The sequence below is a fragment of the Triticum dicoccoides genome, chromosome 7A (genome assembly GCF_002162155.2).
Source record: "Triticum dicoccoides isolate Atlit2015 ecotype Zavitan chromosome 7A, WEW_v2.0, whole genome shotgun sequence".
NCBI classification, from domain to species: Eukaryota; Viridiplantae; Streptophyta; class Magnoliopsida; order Poales; family Poaceae; genus Triticum; species Triticum dicoccoides.
The window spans coordinates 70,901,278-70,929,260 of NC_041392.1; the positions used below are offsets into that span (position 1 = coordinate 70,901,278).

Here is a 27,983-nt window from a genome sequence, read left to right on the forward strand (position 1 = left end):
CTCGATGCATTTTCTAGGGTATTTCCGACGATAAAACCCTACAACACTGCCCCCACGTGACGCAACGTGCATTTTGTATCCGAATTTGTGCACACCTTGCCCGGGGGACCACATTGGCCAAGCCCACATGGTCCCAAAAGTTGGGGTCATCTCATGCATGCTTCCACGTGCACCATGTACAGGCAGGACCATTCGGGTCTGCCGGAGGCCAGGTCTGAAAGTGGTTTATGCGTAACCTACGATCTCACGAAATGATCCCAAACATTATGCGTAACCTACGATGACCATGGCATGCATGCATGACAAGTATCATTCATTTCCGACACTCGATCCATGTATAATATTATAGAAATGATAGAGATATTGAACATATACAAGTATACAATAACTAATAGGTGTCACAAAGAGTTTTTTTAGGGATGAACCAATGATATTTATTTTGAGGGAAGAAACAATGCAGGTAGGTGGGCCGGCCCAGACCGCAAATAAGTGTCGGATCCATATTATGGGGCCCACGACGCTGTGCTTTCCATGCACGTCGATCACACGCACGTCGATCACGGGAGTAGTTGCCGTTCTGTTACACATTTCTGGGATCGTGCTAATCCATATGTTCCTAATCCCTATGATTGAGGAGCACGTTCAGCCTCGCTTCAACGGAGGAAAATATAGATCGCGAGATTGGCCACAGGGAAGTTACGACGACCTAGGCGTCGACCTCGTATATAATCTCCTCCTCCTCGCACATGTCGTCGACTAGATCGACTCCTGCCGGCGAGGCGTCGACAGCTCCGTCCGCCGCATCCCACACGCCACAAAAACCCCGAGAAGATCAAGGTCGTCCGCACGTGGAGGCCGACCTCGACGAACTACGTCCAGAACGCATCGCCGACTTCTTTCATCTCCGTCGACCGATCAAGTAAATTGTCCTCCTTCACTCGCGCCTTCATAGCAAGCTACTTCCTCCGTCTCGTTGCTTTGATGGACTTAGGTTTACCACATATTTTCAACTAGTATGAACTCGACTAGATGCGTTCTGACCAGATGGCGTAGATAAAAACAATCTTTGGTTCTTTCATAGCATGGTAGAATAAGATGTTGTTTCTCGAGAAGCATGATGCAATACATTTTTTGTCACAAGATCCAATTATATTTTTGTCACACGATCTAATTATATTGTTGTGCACATAGAACATTAAAGAGTTATTAGCATTAGGTGTTGATGAACCTCAAATAGGTACCATTGCTATAGACTCTAGTTTATAGTTACAGCTGAACAATTTGTCACCCTGTTAATAAGACAACCAGACGAATTAGTAACAGTTGACCATATTAAATTTATTGATTATATAATTTATCTGATACTCAAAGAACTTGATCAGATGCAAGTAAATTCAATTACCAATTGTAGTTATTTTTTTATTGCCTTATGTCAGCACACACTTGGCTGCATGTTGCATTATACATGGTGATAGTTTTGTATTTGCATTAGTGTTATTTTTGCATTAGTGTTAGCTACTGCCAGAAAGTTTTATATTTTTGCATGTCTATTGTTATTTTTGCTTTAGTGTTAGCTAATGTCACGAAGTTATATATTTTCTTTCAATAGGATGGACGAGCTGAATGGAGAAATGGTATGCGCCGTAGAGAAATGGTGCAAGCTTGTTGCAGCTCTATCGAGCAGCCAACGCGCTAGAGTGGCTGATACAACATTGCGCAACATGCTGCAGATACCAGCTATTAAGATGCGTACCCTACTGATTAGGTATATGATTGAGAATTTTCAGGCCAGCACGGGCAGATTCATTATACAAGAGCAGGTTGGGGAGGTGACTCTCGGTGCGGTCGATGTCGAGTGCATCTTTAACCTCGAGAACCAAGGACTGTCTGCTTCGGACATTCTGACTGAAGAAGGCGAGGACATGAAGGAGCGGGTGCCGCCACAATTTCTCAGTAAGACATCAGAAAACATAGTGATAGATAATCTCACTGAGGACATAATTAAAAGTAAAGCCACGGACGATGATTTCCTTCGCAAAGTAGTCCTTGTCCTGTTAGGAACAATTATTGCTTCCATGTCGAGCAAGATTGTGCCAAAGCAGTACTACGCTTTGGTCAAAGATGTGAAACGTATTTCAAAGATTAACTGGAATGACTTCACCATGCGTGTTCTCCTTGATTGCCTTCGCATAGTGAAGAAAGGCAAACACCTCCGCCAATGGTCGAAAGGCAATTTGGCTCTCTTGCTGGTACACATATGAGACCTGTTGCATAATGTCAATTATCAGATCATTGCAATTTTATGTGATGTAGTTTACTAACTCTAAATCCTTATATTTTTTTTTGTAGTACTTGTACTGGGAGAAGGTGCAACCGGTCGACGGCGAATGCGCCTATAATCAGAACTTGTCCTTACAACCTCTTATGAGGAACTGGACAGAAGGTGCAACCACTAGGAGAGATAGGTTCGACTATGACAATGGGCGCGACCGTGGTAACGTCAGGGTAAGTCATTGTGTTTCGTCTTTCTTAAATGTTTTGTAACTTAATAATATTTATTTTTTATTGATCACATGTACTTGAATATCGCATGCAGATCGAAAATAATATCACCCAGGAGTATAGGGCTCAGGAGCCCAACATCCCAAATAATGCGCCTACCATGAAGCCAAAAACCAAGCCTGCAACTGGAAACGCAAAGAAGTCGACGACAGCCGCATTGTCGGAATATTTGATGGAGCTTCTAATGAAGCGGTGCATGGACTTCATACACACCCAGATGAGGCAAATCCCTGATCAAGTTGCTGAGATATCACACCCAAACTTTATAGTTTACAATATGTTTGCTGTTTTAAACCATGCTAGCATTACTAAGTTTATATTTCTATTGCAGAGGTTGTTGGAGAAGTTGAACAAAGCAGGTGTCATGTACAAGCCGGCTGTTGCCGTGCCATCCGCCGAGAATGATCCGGACGAAGTGGATTCGTTCGAGAATGGTCCATATGAAAAGAAGGAATTCGTGTACAAGGAAGACATGGACAGTGATGGACAGCCGATCATTGACATGACGCAGCCTGATATAGTGCTTCCCGACCATAAAACCGTACCTGAGGTACTATGTATTTATCTTTCTGTCTATAATTTTCTCGTTTAATTTTTTTATGTCCAGAAATGTTCACACGATTTAGTTTGCCAAACAGAAAACCCCACCGAATATGAATGGACACAAGGAAGCTTCACCTGTTAAGCGTAATGATGTATGTGGGGGTACACCGAAAAACCCTTGGGTGGTTGGTACTTCTACTCTAGCACCTTCATCGGACATAGACATTTGTCCATCTTCTGTCAGCAAGTTCATGGCTAAGGAGAATGGAAAAAAGGGTGCAACAATCGATAAGAATGAGGAGATTATGTCTGGTAAGCGAAAGCGGACCGTTCCCAAGAAATTTGAATCCCCCTACGCACTTGACAAGCCCGGCAGGCGTACCAGCCGTGGTCAGAGAACCTCTGGTACTAGTACTGCTACTAGAGGTATCGTAACTAACATTCTTAATTTTTTTATTTAGTACCAATGCATATGATCACCATTGTTGACGTTCATATTATTTCATGCAGCTCTATTTTCGAACAATAATGTGCCAGAGGTTGTGGCAGATGAGTTGACACCGGAAATAATTGATGCAGCTGTTTCATTTGTCGAGTTAGCTGCTAGCACTGAGAAGAACAAGAACAAAAAAAATTACTACAGTGAAGGGCGTGGCATAACTCTGACTTCCGAAAGGATTCTACCAGTACTAGCTCATAGATGGCTGTCGGGCGATGTAAGTAGTACTTGCATGTCCTGTTTTTTAAATGCTCAATAATCTGTGTCTCAACTTTCAACATGTAATGCACTGATATTCTATGCAGGTTATTGATGCTTATATGGGACATTTGGAGCTGCGTGTTGGTCATGATCCTTACCTCTGTCCAGCGTGGAGGTCCAAATTCCTTGTAGATCGTGCTATCGCACATGACGATCCATTGCCATCGAGCTGCAACATGGATAGTGCTCTGACCAAAGCTGAAGCAGTTAATAGAGTCACGAAAGAGTATACTGTGCGTGATAAGGTACGTAATGTTTGTGATTCATCACTACAGGATAGTTCATCAAGTATTTCTTTTGATCCATAATGGTTTTTTGCACTGTAGACGTATATCGCGTTGAATATCGACAATAGCCACTGGATGACCGTGGTCATGCACATGATCAAGAAAGAAATCCAAGTTCTCGATTCGCTCTATCCTCTGGAGCTGACTGAGAGGACTGTTAAAGCACTGGTAATGTAACCAACATTTGTACCATTGCTCTTACATATTGTTTATGATTGTTCTTTAACACTATCCTCTTTATAGCGAATGGCTATAGCACACGATATGCGTGAGGCAAATCTTATTACACCAGGGAAATATCCGGACGTAAGTAAGTGGCCTATCAAGGAGTATGACATACCCCAGCAAGAGGATGGGTGAGTTAATAGGACATCATGCACAATCAAACAACAACACACATGTTCGTATTGCCCACCGCTAATGTTTGCATATGTACCAGGAACTCTTGTGGCCTTTTTGTCACAGAATGTCTAGAAAATTGGGATGGGGACCGAATCACCCGCACTTTTACATAGGTATGATGTTATTTACGTTTGTAGACTAGCTACTATGGTGGTGTAGCAACTTCGGTTCATGTAACCTTTATGTCATTTTTTGCAGGCCACCGTTGACGCAAGGAGAAGACGTTTCGTCGCAGAGTTGATTATGTCACCTTCGAACTCGATGGAGTGTGTGAAGAATAAAATTCGCGAAATCGCAAAGAAAAGGCGCGCCTGAAGAATTCATGCGGCATGCAAGATTGAAGTTTTAGTGGTTTGGATTTAGTCTGGTCGAAGGTTTCGACGGCATGATTATCTTAGGGGTTCTATCATTTTTATGTAATAAACAGGGCATCTCGAATATTATGACACATGCATGTGTATGTGTCTATCAGACAATTCGCTCGTACAAGACAATTCGGTCATAACATTCGCTCGGAGAAGACAATTTGATCGTACCAATAAAGTTTTGGCTTCATTTATCAATTATTCTTGCTTAATATTTTTCTTGTTTCCAATTTTTTATAATTGTATTTTTCACGGCTTCACTTATCAAATGTTCTTGCTTAATATTTTTCTCGTTCTCCATTTTTTATAATAGTCTATTTTTCTCTTCAACTGTTCTCGTAAGTTTCATATTAAAATTTTCACAATCTTAACTATTTTTAAAACTCTACCAAGCTTAGCCTTCTGCCTTAGCTATCTGTATGTCATCATCTTGCATAATCTCCTAGTAATTCCCCCTCATAACATGATTATGAAAAGTAGTCATGGTAGATAAGTAAATATATCGAGCCAAAATGTAATATTACACTGATCAAAATTAGTCATGTCAGCTCGTTGGCTCTATCGCGAGTTATCAGCCATCATGTTTTTATATTTTGTTTTACAAACCCTTCATTTTTTATTATATGTATAATTAACTTTTTGTGTACTCACCATAATGCCAGGCACGGCCCATCTAACCACATGAGGGGCCCCACGGGCGGGCTATCTTCCCGGCAGCGCTACACCAGCCCATTTTGCCAGGTTCACATCGATCTTTCCCCTTTTCTCGTTTCCCTTTCCAAATCCCTAGCCCTCCCTCTCTATTTGCGCCTCCAAATCTCGACGGTGAAAGCATGACAGTGAGCTGGGCGTCGGGCGGCTACGGCTGCGGCGAGAAGAGCGGTGGCGACCGCAAGTTAGGTCGAACCCTGGGTCCTGCAAGCAGGTGGGGCGGATTCAATGGCACAGGAGGCAGCGGCGGCGGATCTAGTGGAACAGGGGATGGGGGTTTCGTGGGCGGCGGCGGGCCGGGAGAACCCAATGCTAGGGTTTCTTCAGTGCTACACTTTGGTGGCAAAAAGGTAAGTTCTTTACCGTTGTTCTTTACATCCCAGCATTATCGCCCATAATTCATCACCTGTGGCCATGACAAGCTCCATCTATGTGGTCATCAGGAAACTCCTAGTGGCCGTGTCTGCGTAGATGCAGACAATTTTGGCAGCGCACACTCGGGGGATGTGTGTTTGAGGTTAGTCTAGTGAGCATGATCTTCAAACTAGTATTGCTATTGCGGTCAAGCTGCAAAAAAGTTCAGTGTTTAACGCTTGGAGCGACAAGTTCAGTTATAAAATGACTTGAATTGCTCATGATTTAATTAGGATGATATCACTTCTGAGTATGTTGAATGGGTTGATGGGGAGTGGGATAGCAAAGCAAAGTCAGTCATTAAGTATCTTGCCATGAAGAACAAGAAACTGGAGACTGAGATTATAGAATATGAAGCTGAAATTAAAAGGAATGAGAAAGAAAAGAGGGCAATGGTTAAGATGCACAAGGAGATATTGCTCTATAGGGATAGGATTTTAGGATTTGGAGGTCTTCTGTATCTTGGCATGCTTGCCATTATGATTGCTGTCATAGTTAGCAAGTAGATTGTTCATAAAGTTATTGACATCATTGTAATTGACATGATGAAATGCTGCTGAATTATTTGCTATTCAATTTATGGGCAAAGTGTAACAGAGATTGCAGCATAAATAACATGGGGCCATCATGATTGGTAGACAATGCACTTTTGGCATGTTCTATATTTGGCAGACAATGCACTTTTGGCATGTCCTATATTTGACAGACAATGCACTTTTGGCATGTTCTATATTTGGTATGTGATGCATATGGGCACATCACCTAGCAACACTACTGATTTATGCAGCAGCCCAGTTCATTGTCTTGTTGTAACATAGGAGCAACATCTAGCAGCTTCCATGCAACACTGAAGCAAAGCAACAGTACATATTCAATATTCAGAAATTTAACTGAACTTGGCACTTAGGGTGAGCAGTAGATATTCAGTTCTTCAGCCACAAAGAACCCGATCAAACCGTACGAATTGCATAACTTACATGCTTACATATAAAAGCATACCTAACCAACATCAAACCCAAAATAATGTTAACTTATATGCTGAAACATATAACAACATACCTAACTTAAGATAACCAGCAGCTTCCTCCTCCTTCAGCAACTGTGCCCATCTTCACTTCTTCAGAATTTTGAGGCGGCGTGAGCGGCGCACCACACGCGGAGAAGCCTTCTTCTTGACCGCCGTTCTGTTCGACAGTTGTGCCACCTAATCCTGAGCCACCTCCTCTTCTTCCACCTTCACTATGTCAGGGAGGAGGGGAAGGAGCTCGACGTCGATGGGCATTGTCTTGCCACCCTCGACGGCGACCGGTGCTACCATCTACACAACGTCCTCCTCGCCCTCCTCATGGTCATCAGGGATGACCAGTACCTCCTCCACGTCGTCCTCCACGACGTCACAGCCCAACGGCAGCACTGGCTTCGACACGTGGCGGACCTTGTAGTCCGGGCTGACGGGCGCAGGGAGAGCGAGCTCGACGTCGACGCGGTCCACCCTCGGCGCGACGCGTGCTGAATCTGGCCGCAGCGTCATGGTGGTGGAGCGGTACATCCACCACCTTGCGCGCTGAACGAGGGACTCGCTCAGCGTGGCCTCTCGCATTGCCCACACGAGTAGGACAGCCGGTGGGACGCTGCGGCCGTAGGGGAAGGCGCGCTTTCTCTCGGCGTCGGTGAGGACTTTGACGAGGCCACGCGCGTGGTTGACCAACATCTCCGTGCTGGGGAACCAGCCGCACACCTCCGTCAACTGCGCGCGCCACCCCTCGTCATCGCCGGCGAGGTCCATCATCGCGGATATGTCCCCTAGCCTCACGTTTTGTAGTGGCCTGCAGTGACCCGGTTCTTGGTGTTCTCATGCCGAAGATGGCGGAGGCTATAGCTCTTATACGAGCTGTTCATGAGGCATTGCAAAAGCAAGTACATGATGTTATCTTTGCTACAGATTGTCTATCTTTGGTGCACATAATTCATTCTTCAGGAATTGATCGTTCTGCTATTGGCACGGTGGTTTCTGACCGTAAAAATGCGGCCGCTGCCTTCAATTCGGTGATCTTCAAGCTCGCACGTCGGCATTTGAATATTGTTGCTCATTTGTTAGCTACAACTTGTATGTATTCAGCTAGTCCATGTGTTTTCTTTTCTGTTCCGGACTACATCCGGAAAACTCTGCATAATGTTGTCGAGTAATCAATAAAATTGGTGGTCTCTCAGAAAAAATATATGGGGATGTTTGGTTTGTGACCAAGCTACCTTAGGTTTTACACTGTGTGTGGGACAATATGCTGAGAACAGTGGTATCCCAACCCATTAGAATTCGAATCTTGCTGCTCGTATTTATCCTGAATTTATTCAAAAAATTTGGATACATATTCGGTGGAAGGAGACGTTTTCGTCAACTATGTAAAAAACTCATGATGACACCCGCGTCTGTAGTCCATACTCTGTTAAATAAAATAATCCACGGAGAGTTATCGGATGTAGAGCCGTTTGAGCCGCCGGCCGTCCGCGGCGAATCCAACGGACGGCGGCGACGCCGTATCCCACCCGAGCGCCGAAACCGCCGCGTCGTCCGCACGCGCGTCAGCCCCTCGTCGGCCGCCGCATTCCCTCGATTCGCGAGCGTCGGCGGCGATAACTTCCGCTTACGCGCGCGCGGGATGGCGTCCACGCTTTGCTCTCCCCGCCACCACGACCGCTCACATCTCTGCCGCCGCCTGCGCCCCCGCCCCTCCCCTCCCGGCCACGCTCGTCCCCGGAGCGGCGCCGCCGGCCCATCAGGTACGTTCTGCTCCCAGGATCCGTTTCACCAAAGTCCCTGCCGTAGCTTCTTTACCGCTCCGTTGAAGAAAAATCTATGGCGTTGGTTCGGGATCGAACCGGGGGGGAATATGAGAGATTTTCGAAATTTGGGGTCGCGGGTGGGGTGTGCCGGATCATTTCGTAGCTGCGGTGCTAAGATTCGGTAGTTCTTCAAGTGCCCAAGCGACTGGTGGTCTGGTCTGATGGGATTCGTTTCGGTAGTTTGTTCCCCACGAGCGCAGAGATTCTTGGATCCAACCCAAGGTGCGAACTTCGTTTCAGTTTCTCTGAATGAGTGAAGCCGATGCCCGGGGCAAATTAATGGGGGGTGAAGTCTTTCGCCGAAACTCTACTGTCAAAAAAGAAAAGGTGTGCTGAAACTCTGACATTACTCTGTGTTATGCAGGATTGAACACCACGAAATACCTTTGTTCCCACCCAATGTCCACCGGCAGGGGTTCTCCCGTATCGTGTTCATCCGTGGAAGCATCCAAAAGCAAGCAAGGACCAGAACATCTCATTGTTCTGGTTCATGGTATCATGGCAAGGTAACAGCCTAGTCCTACCTTACTACTCCAGTAGTTTATAAAAATAGGATAAGCTGCATCTCTTTCTCGAGAACTTAATTTCGTTGTTACTGGCTACAAATTTCCTTTCTACCTGGCCTAGATTTTAGCCTGATTGGTATGACATTACGATTCAGGATTTTGAGATGCACCATAATTTTTCATAGTGTAAATGTGAACTTTTATGAGTAAATCACATGACATACATCTGTACTTAACTGTCAGAACTCAAAGTACACACCTGTATTTGTAAAGTCCATATAAGCAATAGTAAAAGCTTTGCAAAATGATAGAGGTATATTTACATTTGGCACAATTTACTCAATAATGTTTAAGTTGTACTTATTGGTGGTTTTTACTGATAGTTTTTCTTCATTCTCTGTTGATTATAGCCCCAGTGACTGGACATATGGGGAAGCAGTGCTGAAAAAGAGGCTTGGTGATAATTTCTTCATCTATGGTATGTGTGCATTTTAACTCTTCATCTATATAGAGAAAGGACATTGTAGTTAAGCGATGAAATTAGCATCCACTGCTTTACTGCAGCACATAAAATTGTTAGCCATAAAATAGCAAACTATTTCCTTGCAGCTAGTTCATCAAACATCTACGCCAAATCTTTTGACGGAATCAATGTAGCTGGAAGGAGGTTAGCGAAAGAAGTATGTGGTAGAGACTGTCCTCTGCTGTTGATGTATTGATTGCTTAGAAGCTTGCATAATATTGCCCTATGGAAGCAGGTCTTGGACGTGGTTCAGAAGATGGCCGGCTTGAAAAAGATTTCCTTCATAGCACATTCTTTGGGTGGTTTGTTTGCTAGATATGCTATTTCTATACTATATTCACAGCAAGCAAAAGAAACTGGAAGTGGTGCTGGTGTCATGCTGACAAGTGGAGGATCTGAAATATCACGCACTTCAGGATTAGGTGCCATTGCTGGGTTGGAGCCAACTAATTTTATTACATTGGCAACCCCACATCTTGGTGTTAGAGGAAAAAATCAGGTGGGTGTCCAACACACATTAAATTATATTTGTCAACCTTTTTTAACTTCCCATCTAATCTTGGTTGCCTTGGAAGCAAAAGCTTTGTTTTGGGGCTTGAGCAATTTTTAACAATGTATTAAGGATTTTGTGAGGTAGACCCAACACATCGTGGTATACAGGTATATCATTAATTGGTGCCAAAGCCATCTAAGTAAACTTCTGGTGAAACATACAAGCAATTGCTCACTGAGAAAATAGTGATATTACTCAGGCTTTTTAATATCGAGAATGCATTGATTTCATGCGAATTTACCCCCTTTGGCGATTATCAGCTTCCATTTCTTCAAGGGCTGTCAATTCTAGAGAAACTTGCAGCACCTTTGGCACCCTTCATTGTCGGACACACTGGTGCTCAACTTTTTCTCACTGATGGCGAACCTAGCAAGCCACCTCTCCTTCTACTAATGACATCTGACCACGAGGACAAAAAGTTCATGTAGGTGAGGAGGACAGATCCTTTAGAGGCTAACTTATTCTAGTAGAAAATAATGTTTCTTCATCTCAACAGATCTGCACTAGCAGCTTTTAAGAACCGCATTCTGTATGCTAATGTTTCATATGACCGTATCCTCCATATGAAATTATTTCTTGATTTTGATCTGTAATATATGTGCAAAGGGAATATTTCTGTTTTCTTGTTTTCCTGAGCCTCGGATGCCAGATATGGTTGGTTGGAAAACATCCTCAATAAGGAGAGAATTGGACCTTAGAAAGGTACCTTACTTCCAGTGCGATTTAGTGGCAGCTGCTAAACTGGGTTCGGGGTGTCATATTTTGAGTAACTCCTTACTTGCTTCCTGTACGCAGCCCTTGCGTCGTTCAGTTGATGGCTACAAGTACATTGTGAATGTGGAATACTGTTCGCCTGTGTCGTCCGACGGTCCCCATTTTCCTTTGCGGGCAGCCAGAGCTAAAGAAGCTGCACAAAGTACACCGAACATGGAAAATACCCAGGAATATCACCAGATGATGGAGGGTAAGGAATTTTGTGCTACCTGTATGTACTACATTTCTTCCCTTTTGTACATATGAAAATCAATTCTTTGTTCGAAAACAGAGGAGATGATTCGTGGGTTGCAGAGAGTGGGTTGGAAGAAAGTAGATGTGAACTTCCATGCATCAATGTGGCCTTACTCTGCTCACAACAACATGCATGTATGTATATGTGCACACCCAAGAGTCCCCTGAGGACATACATTTTTCTGCTCGAATACATCATCTTCAAAATACATGGTACGTATCAATGCAGGTTAAGAATGAGTGGCTTCACAATGCGGGTGCCGGTGTGATCGCCCACGTCGCAGACAGCTTGAAACAGACATGTCTGCCCTCCAGCCTGTGAGATTCACACCTGGGATGCTGACTTTCGCCACGGTTAGGTAAGTACTCTATTGGTAAACTTTTGAGCAACTTTTCCCAGCTTTTCCTAACCAACACAAAGGTTGTTTTGCCAATATTCGAAGATACCGTAAGCCATAAATTCATTGCTAAATGTTGATTGCTTGCCAGCTTGTTGCTTCGATGCCTGTATATGTTTTCATCTCACACGAAGTAATATATTTGTGTAGCAGGTCTACAAGGAATTAGTGATACATCTTGTTGTAGACGGTTCGCAAGTCAGTTGCAGAGGCAGGTGCCGGCACAAACTGGAAATGAAAAAAGAAGAACGGGATGATATTTCTCATTCGGAAGATGATTGCCACGACTCGTGCTGGAAGCAAATGGTATTTTAGATGATATTACGCCGCAGATAGGTGTGAAGTGTTCGTAGCTATGGTGGATTATGCTAATATTGAGAGAGGCCGTACTGGGAATGTAACACCGCGGTTGACCTGGAAAACCCAGGCATTTTAACACTGAGGCCTGTTTTTGCTGGTGTCCCGTCCAACAAGAATGAACATATGGAGGTGGTACTGAGAGTTGACGGATGCTGAAGCAATGTAAGCATTCTTGTTACTAGTCAGGTTGCTGCATTGACCGTTCCATACTGAACTTGAAGCATTTCTGTTAGAGCAGCACTGCAGCAGCAGTGCTCACATGCAGCAGGGGAGTGAGTGCAATCTGAATTCAGAGCTAGCTGGCTGCTGTGAGTCAATGCAATGGTCCGGAAAGAAGGGATGACCAGGGAAAGTATCTGGTGCTCGCAAACCTTGGGTACTCCCGGTACTCCAATGTCAAAAAACATATTTTGAATGTTTCAGAAAATTCTGAGAAAAATTATGAATGTTCACAACGAATGTGACTACAAGCCATAAAATTTTCAGATCCAAACTTGAAACACATATTGAGAAACAAAAACGTGAAATCTAGCATGAATAGTGTAAAGAAGAGACAAAAGCAACATTGACACTATTTAGATCTGGATTTCTTTTTTTTGTTTCTCAATGTACATTTCGAGTTTGGATCTGAAATTTTTAGGGCTTGTAGTCACATTCATTGTGAACATTCACAATTTTTTTCAAATTTTTTAGAACATTCAAAATATGTTTTTTAAAATTGGAGTACTGGAAGTACCCGAAGGCTGTGAGCATTGGATACTTTCCCGGGATGACCACATGTTGTAATTAACAGCAAAAATAATTAGGAACCAAAGTTTAAATTATGGAAAATGTTTATTTTTGGGAAAAAGAATATGTATGTGAGAAAAATCAGGAAAATTATTAAATGGTAAAAATACAGATTTAAAGTCGACCATTCTAGAGAAGAGTAGGAACCACAGATGGCATGAAAAGTATGAAACAATTTCTTGGCTTGTCATCGGGGTTGTGCATGATTTAAATATTTTCTATGGTGAAGATAGAGCATAGCCAGACTATATGATATAGTAGGGATAACTTACTTTGGCCATGTTATTTTGAGAAGATATAATTGCTTAATTAGTATGCTTGAAGTATTATTATTTCTATGTCAATATTAAACTTTTATCTTGAATCTTTGGATCTGAACATTCATACCACAATAAAGAAAAATTACATTGAGAAATATGTTAGAAAGCATTTCACATCAAAAATTCTTCTTTTATCATTTACCTACTTGAGGACGAGCAGGAATTAAGCTTGGGGATGCTTGATACGTCTTCAATTTATCTATAATTTTTGATTGCTCCATATTATTATATTATCTATTTTGAATGTTAATGGGCTTTATTTTACACTTTTATATCATTTTTGGGACTAACCTACTAACCGGAGGACCAGCCCAATTTGCTATTTTTTTTGCCTATTTTAGGGTTTTGAAGAAAAGGAATATCAAACAGAGTCCAAACAGACTGAAACCTTCATGAACGTGATTTTCTCAACAAACATGATCCAGGAGACTTGGAGTGGGCGTCAAGAAACAAGGGAGGAAGGCACGAGGTAGGGGGGCGCGCCTACCCCCTGGGCGCGCCCTCCACCCTCGTGGGCCCTCTGTCGCTCCACCGACGTACTTCTTCCTCCTATATATATCCATATACCTCCCAAACATCTAGGAGCACCACAAAAACCTAATTACACCGCCGCAACCTTCTGTACCTGAGAGATCCCATCTTGGGGCCTTTTCCGGAGCTCCGCCGGAGGGGCCATTGATCACGGAGGGCCTCTACATCAACTCCATGGCCTCTCCAGTGATGTGTGAGTAGTTTACTTCAGACCTACGGATCCATAGTTATTAGCAAGATGGCTTCTTCTCTCTCTTCGGATCTCAATACAAAGTTCTCCTCGATCTTCTTGGAGATCTATTCGATGTAATCTTCTTTTGCGGTGTGTTTGTCGAGATCCGATGAATTGCGGGTTTATGATCAACTTTATCTATGAACAAAATTTGAATCTCTTCTGAATTCTTTTATGTATGATTGGTTTATCTTTGCAAGTCTCTTCGAATTATCAGTTTGGTTTGGCCTACTAGATTGATCTTTCTTGCAATGGGAGAAGTGCTTAGCTTTGGGTTCAATCTTGTGGTGTCCTTTCCCAGTGACAGCAGGGGCAGCAAGGCACGTATTGTATTGTTGCCATCGAGGATAAGAAGATGGGGTTTATATCATATTGCATGAGTTTATCCCTCTACATCATGTCATCTTCCTTAAAGCATTACTCTGTTCTTATGAACTTAATACTCTAGATGCATGCTGGATAGCTATCGATGTGTGGAGTAATAGTAGTAGATGCAGAATCGTTTCGGTCTACTTGTCTCGGACGTGATGCCTATATACATGATCATACCTAGATATTCTCATAACTATGCTCAATTCCATCAATTGCTCGACAGTAATTCGTTTACCCACCGCAATACTTATGCTCTTGAGAGAAGCCACTAGTGAAACCTATGGCCCCCGGGTCTATCTTTCATCATATTAATCTTCCAACACTTAGTTATTTCCTTTGCCATTTATTTTACTTTGCATCTTTATTATAAAAATACCAAAAATATTATCTTAGCATATCTATCAGATCTCACTCTCGCAAGTGGCCGTGAAGGGCTTGACAACCCCTTTATTGCGTTGGTTGCGAGGTTCTTATTTGTTTGTGTAGGTGTGTGGGACTTGAGCGTGATCTCCTACTGGATTGATATCTTGGTTCTCAAAACTGAGAGAAATACTTACTTTACTTTGCTGCAGCACCCTTTCCTCTTCAAGGGAAACCAACGCAGTGCTCAAGAGGTAGCAGCCCCTAGGGGATAGATTGGTAGGAAAAGACCATCGCTCGTCCCCGACCGCCACTCATAAGGAAGACAATTAATAAATACCTCATGCTCCAACTTCGTTACATAACGGTTCACCATACGTGCATGCTACGGGACTTGCAAACCTCAACACAAGTATTTCTCAATTTCACAATTACTCAACTGGCACGACTCCAATATCACCACCTTTATATCACAAAACTATCGCAAGGAATCAAACATATCATATTTAGTGATCTACAAGTTTTATGTAGGATTTTATGACTAACCATGTGAATGACCAATTCCTGTCAACTCTCTAAATAGATATAAGTGAAGCAAGAGAGTTTAATTCTTTCTACAAAAGATATGCCCACTCTCTAACAAATATAAGTGAAGCAAAAGAGCATTCTACAAATGGCGGTTTTCTATGTGAAGAGAAACAGGAAATCCAAACTTCAAATGATATAAGCGAAGCACATGAAGCATTCTATAAAGCCATACTCAAAAGATTTTAGTGAAGTGCAAAGAGCATTCTATAAATCAACCCAGGACTATCTCATACCAGCATGGTGCATAAAAGAAAAATGAAAACTAAATGCAAAAGACGCTCCAAGATTTGCACATATTGCATGAACGAAACGAATCCGAAAACATACCGATACTTGTTGAAGAAAGATGGGATGCCTTCCGGGGCATCCCCAAGCTTAGACGCTTGAGTCTCCTTGAATATTTACTTGGGGTGCCTTGGGCATTCCCAAGCTTGAGCTCTTGCCTCTCCTTCTTCTCCTCACATCAAGACATCCTCGATCTTTGAACACTTCATCCACACAAAACTCAACAGAAAACTCGATAAGATCCGTTAGTATAATAAAGCAAATCACTACTCTAACTACTGTTGAAAACCAGTTCATATTTTGTTTTTGCATTGTAGCTACTGTAATATAACTTTTACATGGCTTAATCCACTGATATAAATTGATATTTTCATCAAAACAAGAAAACTATGCATCAAAAATAGAATCTGTCTAAAACATAATAGTCTGTAATAATCTGAACATTCACCATAGTTCTGCTACTCCAAAAATTCCGCCAAAATTAGAAAAATAAACAATTTGTATATAAAGACAGTGCAAAAAGTTTCAGAACCGTTTGACGTTCCAGTAAGAAATGTAACATCTCGCACTACAGCTGAAGTTTCTGTCCTGCACCGCACAAACCAACAAGTAATCTAAAACATCCTAAAGGGAAACCTTGTCTCATTATTTTTATAATACAATGGAATTTTACAAGGGGATAATTATTTTTGTTGAAAAGTTTCTGTAATGAAGATTCACAAAGTTTCCGTGAGCATGAACAAAGTTCAAGGAGCTCCCCACTTCAACCATGCTTGTCTTTCTCACTTTCACTTTCCTTTTTGAAAAAGTTTTGGGTTCCCCTCTTTATTTTTATTTTTTTAACTATATGAAAGCACTCAACAGAAATAAATGACTCTCTAAAACTTCTGGGTTGTCTCCCTGGCAGCGCTTTCTTTAAAGCCATTAAGCTAGACATATAGTGCTCAAGTAATGAATCCACCCGGATCCCAAGGTATATCAAAGCCAATTTTAATTAACAATGATTTGTAATTTATTAGTGAGCACAAAGTAACATTTATCATGTAATGACAAAGTCTAACTCTCTTCATATGCATAGGCATGTCATAAAAGAACAATTCATGCACCCAAAGTAAAGGCCAATGCATAGTATAAACAGTTTCTTGCAATTTTATCATACTGGAAACATGGAGAGGTGGAGATATAGTTCCTCTCTCATAATAATTGTAAGTAGGAGCAGCAAGCACATGCATATTATATCTATCAAAATCATCATGTGTAATAGTAAAACACAACCCATCAATATAATCCTTAATAAGGGTAAACTTCTCCGATATAGTGTAGTTGGGAGAATTCAAAAAGATAATACGACCATCATGTGTGGGTGCAATAGCAACAATTTCATGTTTAACATAAGGAACTATAGCAAGTTCATCTCCATAAGCATAATTCATATTGACATCTTGGCCACAAGCATAGCAAGCATCATCAAAAAGGGATATTTCAAAAGAATCAACGGGATCATAACAATCATCATAGCATTCATCCTTCGGTAAGTACGAAGGGAAATTAAACAATGTATGAGTTGAAGAGTTACTCTCAGTATAAGGTGGGCACGGGTGATCAATACGCTCTTCCTTCTCTTGTTCTTTGCTCTCCTCATCATCTTTTTCATCCAATGAGCTCACAGTTTCATCAATTCCTTCTCCCATAGACTCCTGCAAAATATTAGTCTCTTCTTGGATAGCATATGGTTTAACATAGGCACTAGAAGCATAATTATCATAACAATATTTAAATATGGCAAAATTTTCAGATTTGTAAAGAGTAGCGTCATACTTTTCAATCAAAGAAGCAATTTCATAAGCACCCTTAAAAGCAACAAATTCTTCAATTTGTTGAACATCATAGTAATTATAAACACCCTTAGCATACGAAGATACGATTCCATTATCGCTAAACACACATTGGTACGGAAGGTGTTTCTTAGGGTTTTCAGAACAACAAGTAACATCATATATTTCACATAAATTCCAAGCATAACACTGCAAACGATGAATTTGATCCAGTAAAAGTTCCCCTTTTTGAGATAAGCGGTGTCGCACATAACAAGCATGCTCATCTAAAGATTTGCCCTCGACTAAGCTGGTTGGGGTTTCAGCACGAGCACAAAGGGATCGAAGATGATCCAAGTAAAAAGCTTTAGAAGTGTGATAGATTTTGAATGGTTCTTCAATCATTGGTGTAGTAGGTGATACGTCTCCAATGCATCTATAATTTTTGATTGTTCCATGCTATTATATTATCTGTTTTGGATGTTAATGGACTTTATTTTACACTTTTATATTATTTTTGGGACTAACCTATTAACCCGAGCCCCAGCCCAAATTGTTGTTTTTTTTGCCTATTTTAGTGTTTCGTAGAAAAGGAATATCAAACGGAGTCCAAACGAAATGAAACCTTCGGGAACGTGATTTTTGGAACAAACGTGATCTAGAGGACTTGGAGTGGACGTCAAGAAACGAAAGAGGCGGCCACGAGGCAAGGGGGCGCACCTACCCCCTAGGCGCGCCCTCCCCCCTCGTGGGCCCCTCGTGGCTCAACCGACCTACTTCTTTCTCCTATATATGTTCACATACCCCGAAAACATCCAGGAGCACCACGAAACCCTATTTCCACCGCCGCAACCTTCTGTACCCAAGAGATCCCATCTTGGGGCCTTTTCTGGAGCTCCGCCGGAGGGGGCATTGATCACGGAGGGCCTCTACATCAACTCCATGGCCCCTCCGATGATGTGTGAGTAGTTTACCTCAGAACTTCGGGTCCATAGCTAGTAGCTAGATGGCTTCTTCTCTCTCTTTGGATCTCAATACAAAGTTCTCCTCGATTCTCTTGGAGATCTATTTGATGTAATCTTCTTTTGTGGTGTGTTTGTCGAGATCCGATGAATTGTGGGTTTATGATCAAGCCTATCTATGAAAAATATTTGAATCTTCTCTGAATTATCTTATGTATGATTGGTTTATCTTTGCAAGTCTCTTCGAATTATCAGTTTGGTTTGGCCTACTAGATTGATCTTTCTTGCAATGGGAGAAGTGCTTAGCTTTGGGTTCAATCTTGCGGTGCTAGATCCCAGTGACAGAAAGGGAAACGACATGTATTGTACTGTTGCCATCGAGGATAAAAAGATGGGGTTTATATCATATTGCATGAGTTTCTCCCTCTACATCACGTCATCTTGCTTAAGGCGTTACTCTGTCCTTATGAACTTAATACTCTAGATGCATGCTGGATAGCGGTCAATGTGTGGAGTAATAGTAGTAGATGCAGGCAGGAGTCGGTCTACTTGTCACAGACGTGATGCCTGTTGGGTAACGTAGCATAAATTCAAAAAATTTCCTACGTGTCACCAAGATCAATCTATGGAGTCATCTAGCAACGAGGGAGGAGTGGATCTACATACCCTTGTAGATTGCGTGCGGAAGCATTCAAGAGAACGGGGTTGATGGAGTCGTACTCATCGTGATCCAAATCACCGATGATCCTAGCGCCGAACGGACGGCACCTCCGTGTTCAACACACGTACGGAGCAACGACGTCTCCTCCTTCTTGATCCAGCATGGGGAGGAGAGGTTGATGGAGATCCAACAACACAACATCGTGGTGGTGGAAGTAGCGGGATTCCAACAGGGCTTCGCCAAGCGCTGCGGGAGGAGGGAGATGTGTCATGAGAGGGAGAGGGAGGCGCCAGGGCTCAGGTATGGTTATCCTCCCTTCCCCCCACTATATATAGGGCCAAGGGAGAGGGGGAGGGCGCAGCCTTGCCCCTTCCTCCAAGGAAGGGTGTGGCCAAGGGGGGGGGAGGAGTCCATCCTCCCCAAGGCACCTCGGAGGTGCCTTCCCCTTTTAGGACTCTCCCCTTTTCCTCTTCTCTTGGCGCATGGGCCTCTTGGGGCTGGTGCCCTTGGCCCATATAGGCCAAGGCGCACCCCCTACAGCCCATGTGGTCCCCCGGGGCAGGTGGCCCCACCCGGTGGACCCCCGGGACCCTTTCGGTGGTCCCGGTACAATACCGGTGACCCCGAAACTTGTCCCGATGGCCGAAATAGCACTTCCTATATATAAATCTTTACCTCCGGACCATTCTGGAACTCCGCGTGACGTCTGGGATCTCATCCGGGACTCTGAACAACTTTCGGGTTACCGCATACTAATATCTCTATAACCCTAGCGTCACCGAACCTTAAGTGTGTAGACCCTACGGGTTCGGGAGACATGCAGACATGACCGAGATGACTCTCCGGTCAATAACCAACAGCGGGATCTGGATACCCATGTTGGCTCCCACATGTTCCACGATGATCTCATCGGATGAACCACGATGTCAAGGACTTAATCAATCCCGTATACAATTCCCTTTGTCTAGCGGTACGATACTTGCCCGAGATGCGATCGCCGGTATCCCGATACCTTGTTCAATCTCGTTACCGGCAAGTCTCTTTACTCGTTCCGTAACACATCATCCCGTGATCAACTCCTTGATCACATTGTGCACATTATGATGATGTCCTATCGAGTGGGCCCAGAGATACCTCTCCGTTTACACGGAGTGACAAATCCCAGTCTCGATTCGTGCCAACCCAACAGACACTTTCGGAGATACCCGTAGTGTACCTTTATAGCCATCCAGTTACGTTGTGACGTTTGGCACACCCAAAGCACTCCTACGGTATCCGGGAGTTGCACAATCTCATGGTCTAAGGAAATGATACTTGACATTAGAAAAGCTTTAGCATATGAACTACACGATCTAGTGCTATGCTTGGGATTGGGTCTTGTCCATCACATCATTATCCTAATGATGTGATCCCGTTATCAACGACATCCAATGTCCATGGTCAGGAAATCGTAACCATCTATTGATCAACGAGCTAGTCAACTAGAGGCTTACTAGGGACATGGTGTTGTCTATGTATCCACACATGTATCTGAGTTTCCTATCAATACAATTATAGCATGGATAATAAACGATTATCATGAACAAGGAAATATAATAATAACTATTTATTATTGCCTCTAGGGCATATTTCCAACAATGCCTATATACATGATCATACCTGGATATTCTCATAATTATTTGCTTTTCTATCAATTGGTCGACAGTAATTTGTTCACCCACCGTAATACTTATGCTATCTTGAGAGAAGCCACTAGTGAAATGTATGGCCCCGGGTCTAATTTCCATCATACAAGTTTCCAATCTATTTTATTTTGCAATCTTTACTTTTAATCTATATCATAAAAATAGCAAAAATATTTATCTTATTATCATTATCTCTATCAGATCTCACTCTTGCAAGTGGCCGTGAAGGGATTAACAACCCCTTTATCACGTTGGTTGCGAGGTTCTTATTTGTTTGTGTAGGTACGAGGTGACTTACGCGTGGTCTCCTACTGGATTGATACCTTGGTTCTCAAAAACTGAGGGAAATACTTACGCTGCTTTACTGCATCACCCTTTCCTCTTCAAGGGAAAACCAACGCAGTGCTCAAGAGGTAGCAAAAAGGATTTCTGGCACCGTTGCCGGGGAGATCTACGCCAAGTCAAGACATACCAAGTACCCATCACAACTCTTATCCTTCGCATTATATTATTTGCCATTTGCCTCTCGTTTTCCTCTCCCCCACTTCACCCTTGCCGTTTTATTCGCCCTCTTTTTCCGTTCGCCTCTTTTTCCTTCCTGCCTTCTGTGTGCTTGTTCTTTTTGCAATGTGTTGCCATCATGTCTGAAACTGGGGAGGTTATCATTGATAAGGATAATAATATGGAAAAATTTGATGCTATTGATGATCCTCTTGAAAATCCTATTATTTCGCACACTAAAAAGTTTCGCATTGGTAGCGGTAATATTATTGGGAAGGGAGTTATTCAAGATTTCTTAACTTGTGTCGGTGCTTTGCCCACCATGAGTGGATCTATCCGTCATAAAACTAGTAGTCTCGCAGATGCTATATCTTTGCTCATAGTTGAACTCGGAAGACAATTTTTACATATGCATCCTTCCATACAAAGGATTTTCCTAGAATTTTCTAATATTGAGCATTCTTCTGTTAAGCGAGCAGCAACCATCTTTTTAGCTCATGAGTTCAGATTTATAATAAAAGAAGCCAATGAAATTTTTGCACATTATAGGGTGGATGCTGGTTGTCCTCCCATAGAAGCGATACTTTTCTATCAAGAAGACATTATGCATTTACGATATTTAGATCATGTTGCTTTTAATGAAAACTTTAGAAAAAAGGTTCCTACTGATGCTCTTGTTAATAGGATCTCTGAACTTAATGATAATTTTGCCATCCAGAACAATGGGCTAGGTTTTTCCCTTAAACAAAGGCTCATGACTTTTTGCCAAAAAAATGCTTATAATGATGAATTGATTGTGCAATATGAGGGGCCAAAGGAGGAACCAACACCTCCCGAGCTCGATCTTGTGGACTTTTGTCCATTAAATTTAGCCCTTTTGATTACTTTTGCTTTCCACAAAGAAAGCTTGCTGCTGAACGTAGGGAGTATGAGATGAGCTTTCGCGATTTACCTTATCATTATGATGGCAATACCTAGATCTATCCTTGCTTTTATGCCTAGCTAGGGGCGTTAAATGATAGCGCTTGTTGGGAGGCAACCCAATTTTATTTTTATTCCTTGCTTTTTGTTCCTGTTTAGTAATAAATAATTTATCTAGCCTCTGTTTTGGTTGTGTTTTTTATGTTTAATTAGTGTTTGTGCCAAGTAGAACCGTTGGGAAGACTTGGGGAAAATCTTTTTGATCTTGCTGTAAAAAACAGAAACTTTAGCGCTCACGAGAATTGCTGCCAATTTTTATTGGAGGGTTCTATTTAGTTAATTATTTTTGCAGATGATTAATATATAAATTCCTCACGTCCAGAAATTTATTTTAGAATTTTTAGGGTTCCATAAGTATTCGAAACCTACAGATTACTACAGACTGTTCTGTTTTTGATAGATTCTGTTTTTCGTGTGTTGTTTGCTTATTTTGATGAATCTATGGCTAGTAATAAAGTTTATGAACCAGAGAAAAGTTGGAATACAGTAGGTTTAACACCAATATAAATAAAGAATGAGTTCATTACAGTACCTTGAAGTGGTGGTTTAATTTCTTTTACTAACGGAGCTCTCGAAGATTTTCTTTAAGTTTTGTGTTGTGAAGTTTTCAAGTTTTGGGTAAAGATTTGACGGATTATGGAACAAGGAGTGGCAAGAGACCAAGGTTGGGGATGCCCAAGGCACCCCAAGGTAAAATCCAAGGACACCAAAAAGCCTAAGCTTGGGGATGCCCTGGAAGGCATCCCCTCTTTCGTCTTCGTCCATTGGTAACTTTACTTGGAGCTATTTTATTCGCCATATGATGTGTGTTTTGCTTGGAGCGTCTTGTATGATTTGAGTCTTTTCTTTTTAGTTTACCAAAATAATCCTTTCTGTACACACCTTTTGGGAGAGACTCACATGAATTGGAATTTATTAGAATACTCTATGTGCTTCACTTATATCTTTTGAGCTATATAATTTTTGCTCTAGTGCTTTGCTTATATCTTTTAGAGCACGGCGGTAGTTCTATTTTATAGAAATAATTGATCTCTCATGCTTCACTTATATCATTTTGAGAGTCCTTTAGAACAGCATGGTAATTCACTTTGGTTACAAATTTTAAATGCTAAGAGAAGTTGTATGCTTGATAGATGGTTTTGAGATATAAAGGTGGTAATATTAGAAGTGTGCTAGTTGATTAATTGTGAAATTGATGAATACTTGTGCTGAAGTTGGCAAGTCCCGTAGCATGCACGTATGGTAAACGTTATGTGACAAATTTGAAGCATGGGGTGTTCTTTGATTGCTTTCCTTATGAGTGGCGGTCGGGGACGAGCGATGGTCTTTTCCTACCAATCTATCCCCCTAGGAGCATGCACGCAGTGCTTGGTTTTGATGACTTGTAGATTTTTGCAATAAGTATGTAAGTTCTTTATGACTAATGTTGAGTCCATAGATTATACACACTCTCACCCTTCCATCATTCCTAGCCTCTTCGGTACCGTGCATTGCCCTTTCTCACCTTGAGAGTTGGTGCAAACTTCGCCGGTGCATCCAAACCCCGTGATATGATACGCTCTATCACACATAAGCCTCCTTATATCTTCCTCAAAACAGCCACCATACCTACCTATTATGGCATTTCCATAGCCATTCCGAGATATATTACCATGCAACTTTCCACCGTCCCATTTATTATGACACGCATCATCATTGTCATATTGCTTTGCATGATCATGTAGTTGAAATCGTATTTGTGGTAAAGCCACCGTTCATAATTTTGTCATACATATCACTCTTGATTCATCGCAATCTCGGTACACCGCCGGAGGCATTCACATAGAGTCATATTTTGTTCTAAGTATCGAGTTGTAATTCTTGACTTGTAAGAAAATAAAAATGTGATGATCATCATTAGAGCATTGTCCCATGTGAGGAAAGGATAATGGAGACTATGATTCCCCCACAAGTCGGGATGAGACTCCGGACGAAAAATAAAAAAAGGAAAGAAAAGAGGCCAAAAGAAAAGAAAAAAGAAGGCCCAAAAAATATAAATATAAATGAGAGAAAAAGAGAGAAGGGACAATGTTACTATCCTTTTTCCGCACTTGTGCTTCAAAGTAGCACCATGATCTTCATGATAGAGAGTCTCTTATTTTGTCACTTTCATATACTAGTGGGAATTTTTCATTATAGAACTTGGCTTGTATATTCCAATGATGGGCTTTCTCAAATGCCCTAGGTCTTCATGAGCACGCGAGTTGGATGCACACCCACTTAGTTTCTTTGATGAGCTTTCATATATTTATAGCTCTAGTGCATCCGTTGCATGGCAATCCCTACCCCTCGCATTGACATCAATCGGTGGGCATCTCATTAGCCCATTGATTAGCCGCGTCAATGTGAGACTTTCTCCCTTTTTGTCTTCTCACACAACCTCAATAATCACATTCTATTCCACCCATAGTGCTATGTCCATGGCTCGCGCTCATATATTGCATGAAAGTTAAAAGAGTTTGAAAAGGCTAAGTATGAAACAATTGCTTGGCTTGTCATCGGGGTTGTGCATGATGAGAGCATTTTGTCTGATGAAAATGAAGCATGGCCAAACTATATGACTTTGTAGCGATAAGTTTTCTTCGGCTGTGGTATTTTGATAAGACATAATTGCTTGATTAACATACTTGGAGTATTACTATTTTTATGTCAACAATAAACTTTTATCTTGAATCTTTCGGATCTGAACATTCATGCCACAATAGAGAGAAATACATTGAAGAATGTTCTAGAAAGCATTCCACGTCAAAAATTTTGTTTTTATCATTTACCTACTCGTGGACGAGCATGAATTAAGCTTGGGGATGCTTGATACGTCTCCAATGTATCTATAATTTTTGATTGTTCCATGCTATTATATTATCTGTTTTGGATGTTAATGGGCTTTATTTTACACTTTTATAATATTTTTGGGACTAACCTATTAACCGGAGGCCCAGCCCAAATTGCTGTTTTTTTGCCTATTTTAGTGTTTTGTAGAAAAGGAATAACAAACGTAGTCCAAACGGAATGAAACTTTCGGGAACGTGATTTTTGGAACAAACATGATCCAGAGGACTTGGAGTGGACGTCAAGAAACGAACGAGGCGTCCACGAGGCAGGGGGCGCGCCTACCCCCTAGGCGCGCCCTCCCCCCTCGTGGGCCCCTCGTGGCTCAACCGACCTACTTCTTTCTCCTATATATGTTCACATACCCCGAAAATATCCACGAGCACCACGAAACCCTATTTCCACCGCCGCAACCTTCTGTACCCAAGAGATCCCATCTTGGGGCCTTTTCCGGAGCTCCGCTAGAGGGGGCATTGATTACGGAGGGCCTCTACATCAACTCCATGGCCCCTCCGATGATGTGTGAGTAGTTTACCTTAGACCTTCGGGTCCATAGCTAGTAGCTAGATGGCTTCTTCTCTCTCTTTGGATCTCAATACAAAGTTCTCCTTGATTCTCTTGGAGATCTATTCGATGTAATCTTCTTTTGCGGTGTGTTTGTCGAGATCCGGTGAATTGTGGGTTTATGATCAAGTCTATCTATGAACAATATTTGAATCTTCTCTGAATTCTTTTATGTATGATTGGTTTATCTTTGCAAGTCTCTTCAAAATATCAGTTTGGTTTGGCCTACTAGATTGATCTTTCTTGCAATGGGAGAAGTGCTTAGCTTTGGGTTCAATCTTGCAGTGCTAGATCTCAGTGACAGAAAGGGAAACGGCACGTATTGTATTGTTGTCATCGAGGATAAAAATATGGGGTTTATATCATATTGCATGAGTTTATCCCTCTACATCATGTCATCTTGCTTAAGGCGTTACTCTGTTCTTATGAACTTAACACTCTAGATGCATGCTGGATAGCGGTCGATGTGTGGAGTAATAGTAGTAGATGCAGGCAGGAGTCGGTCTACTTGTCACGGACGTGATGCCTATATACATGATCATACCTGGATATTCTCATAATTGTTCGCTTTTCTATCAATTGCTCGACAGTAATTTGTTCACCCACCGTAATACTTATGCTATCTTGAGAGAAGCCACTAGTGAAACCTATGGCCCCCGGGTCTATTTTCCATCATACAAGTTTCCAATCTATTTTATTTTGCAATCTTTACTTTTAATCTATATCATAAAAATATCAAAAATATTTATCTTATTATCATTATCTCTATCAGATCTCACTCTTGCAAGTGGCCGTGAAGGGATTGACAACCCCTTTATCGCGTTGGTTGCGAGGTTCTTATTTGTTTGTGTAGGTACGAGGTGACTCACGCGTGGTCTCCTACTGGATTGATACCTTGGTTCTCAAAAACCGAGGGAAAAGCTTATGCTGCTTTACAGCATCACCCTTTACTCTTCAAGGGAAAACCAACGCAGTGCTCAAGAGGTAGCAGTAGGTACAACTAATTTTTTTGGTATTTTGCGTTTCCTACCCATAACTAAAGGTAGAAAACAAGAACCCAAAATAAAAACTACTTAGTGATAAAGCAAACAAGCACACACGAGAATATTCACCCCATGCTTTGACTGCCCGGCAACGGCCCCAGAAATAGGTCTTGATAACCCACAAGTATAGGGGATCAATTGTAGCCTCTTTCGATAAGTAAGAGTGTCGAAACCAACGAGGAGCTAAAGGTGGAACAAATATTCCCTCAAGTTCTATCGACCACCGATACAACTCTACGCACGCTTAACGTTTGCTTTACCTAGAACAAGTATGAAACTAGAAGTACTTTGTTGGTGTTTTTGGATAGGTTTGCAAGAATATAAAGTGCACGTAAATAATAAATAGGGGCTGTTTAGGTAAACAAGCAATAAAGTTAGTATAGCGAGTGTGGAAAAGTGGTGGTAGGATTTACGAAATTGTTCCTAAGCAACTGACTACTTTACTAGACCGATAGCAAGTTTTATGTGGGAGAGGCCACTGCTAGCATGTCATCCCTGACTTGGTATTCTATGCACTTATGATTGGAACTATTAGCAAGCGTCCGCAACTACTAACATTCATTAAGGTAAAACCCAACCATAGCATTAAGATATATTGGTCCCCTTCAATCCCGTATGCATCAATTTCTATGCTAGGTTGAAGCTTCTGTCACTCTTGCCCTCCAATACATAGTCCTATCAACATACAACTAACCCTATGGTGTGATCCACACGCGCGCTCATATGATGGGCACCAAAGGACAGCAACATAACCACAAGCAAATTAAATCAATCATAATAATTCACCAATCACCGATAAGACAACGAAAATCTACTCAGACATCATAGGATGGCAACACATCATTGGATAATAATATGAAGCATAAAGCACCATGTTCAAGTAGAGGGTACAACGGGTTGCGGGAGAGTGGACCACTGTAGATAGAGGGGGGAAGGTGATGGATATGTTGGTGGAGATGACGTAGGTGTTGGTGAAGATCGCGATGATGATGATGACCCCGGTGGCGTTCCGGCGCCACCGAAAGAGAGGGGGAGAGCCCCCCCCTTCTTCTTCCTTGACCTCCTACCTAGATGGGAGAAGGGTTTCCCCTCTGGTCCTTGGTCTTCATGGCATGGGAGGGGCGAGAGCCCCTCCGAGATTGGATCTGTCTCTCTGTCTCTGTCTCTGTTTCTGCGCTCTTGGATTCTGCCCTT

At 42.1% G+C, this 27,983-nt stretch overlaps 1 protein-coding gene across 3 annotated transcripts; it reads left to right on the plus strand.

Moving 5' to 3' along the window:
* The first annotated feature begins 8,512 nt into the window (after positions 1–8,512).
* On the plus strand, positions 8,513–12,685 carry LOC119329563 (putative lipase YDR444W). 3 transcript variants are annotated; one of them, XR_005159605.1, is made up of 13 exons: positions 8,513–8,822; positions 9,250–9,391; positions 9,802–9,869; positions 10,001–10,071; positions 10,150–10,413; positions 10,728–10,891; positions 10,964–11,019; positions 11,117–11,169; positions 11,263–11,431; positions 11,513–11,610; positions 11,705–11,834; positions 12,027–12,395; positions 12,472–12,685. XR_005159605.1 is itself a non-coding variant. In XM_037602624.1 (12 exons), the coding sequence occupies exons 1-11, from the start codon at positions 8,702–8,704 to the stop codon at positions 11,795–11,797; spliced, it is 1,299 nt and encodes a 432-aa protein (XP_037458521.1). In that variant the 5' UTR covers positions 8,513–8,701; the 3' UTR covers positions 11,798–11,834; positions 12,024–12,447. The 3 variants fall into 3 exon arrangements, 2 of the variants coding, with proteins under 2 accessions (XP_037458521.1, XP_037458520.1); XM_037602624.1 differs by lacking the exon at positions 12,472–12,685 and having other exon boundaries at positions 12,024–12,447; XM_037602623.1 differs by lacking the exon at positions 12,472–12,685 and having other exon boundaries at positions 12,027–12,447.
* The last annotated feature ends 15,298 nt before the right edge of the window (positions 12,686–27,983 follow it).

Coding starts and splice junctions, on each gene's coding strand:
- LOC119329563 (XM_037602624.1), top strand. CDS start 8,702: ATGGCGTCCACGCTTTGCTCTCCCCGCCACCACGACCGCTCACATCTC. Junction 9,870..10,000: donor TGATAATTTCTTCATCTATG/GTATGTGTGCAT, acceptor ATTTCCTTGCAG/CTAGTTCATCAAACATCTAC. Junction 11,432..11,512: donor ATATCACCAGATGATGGAGG/GTAAGGAATTTT, acceptor GTTCGAAAACAG/AGGAGATGATTCGTGGGTTG.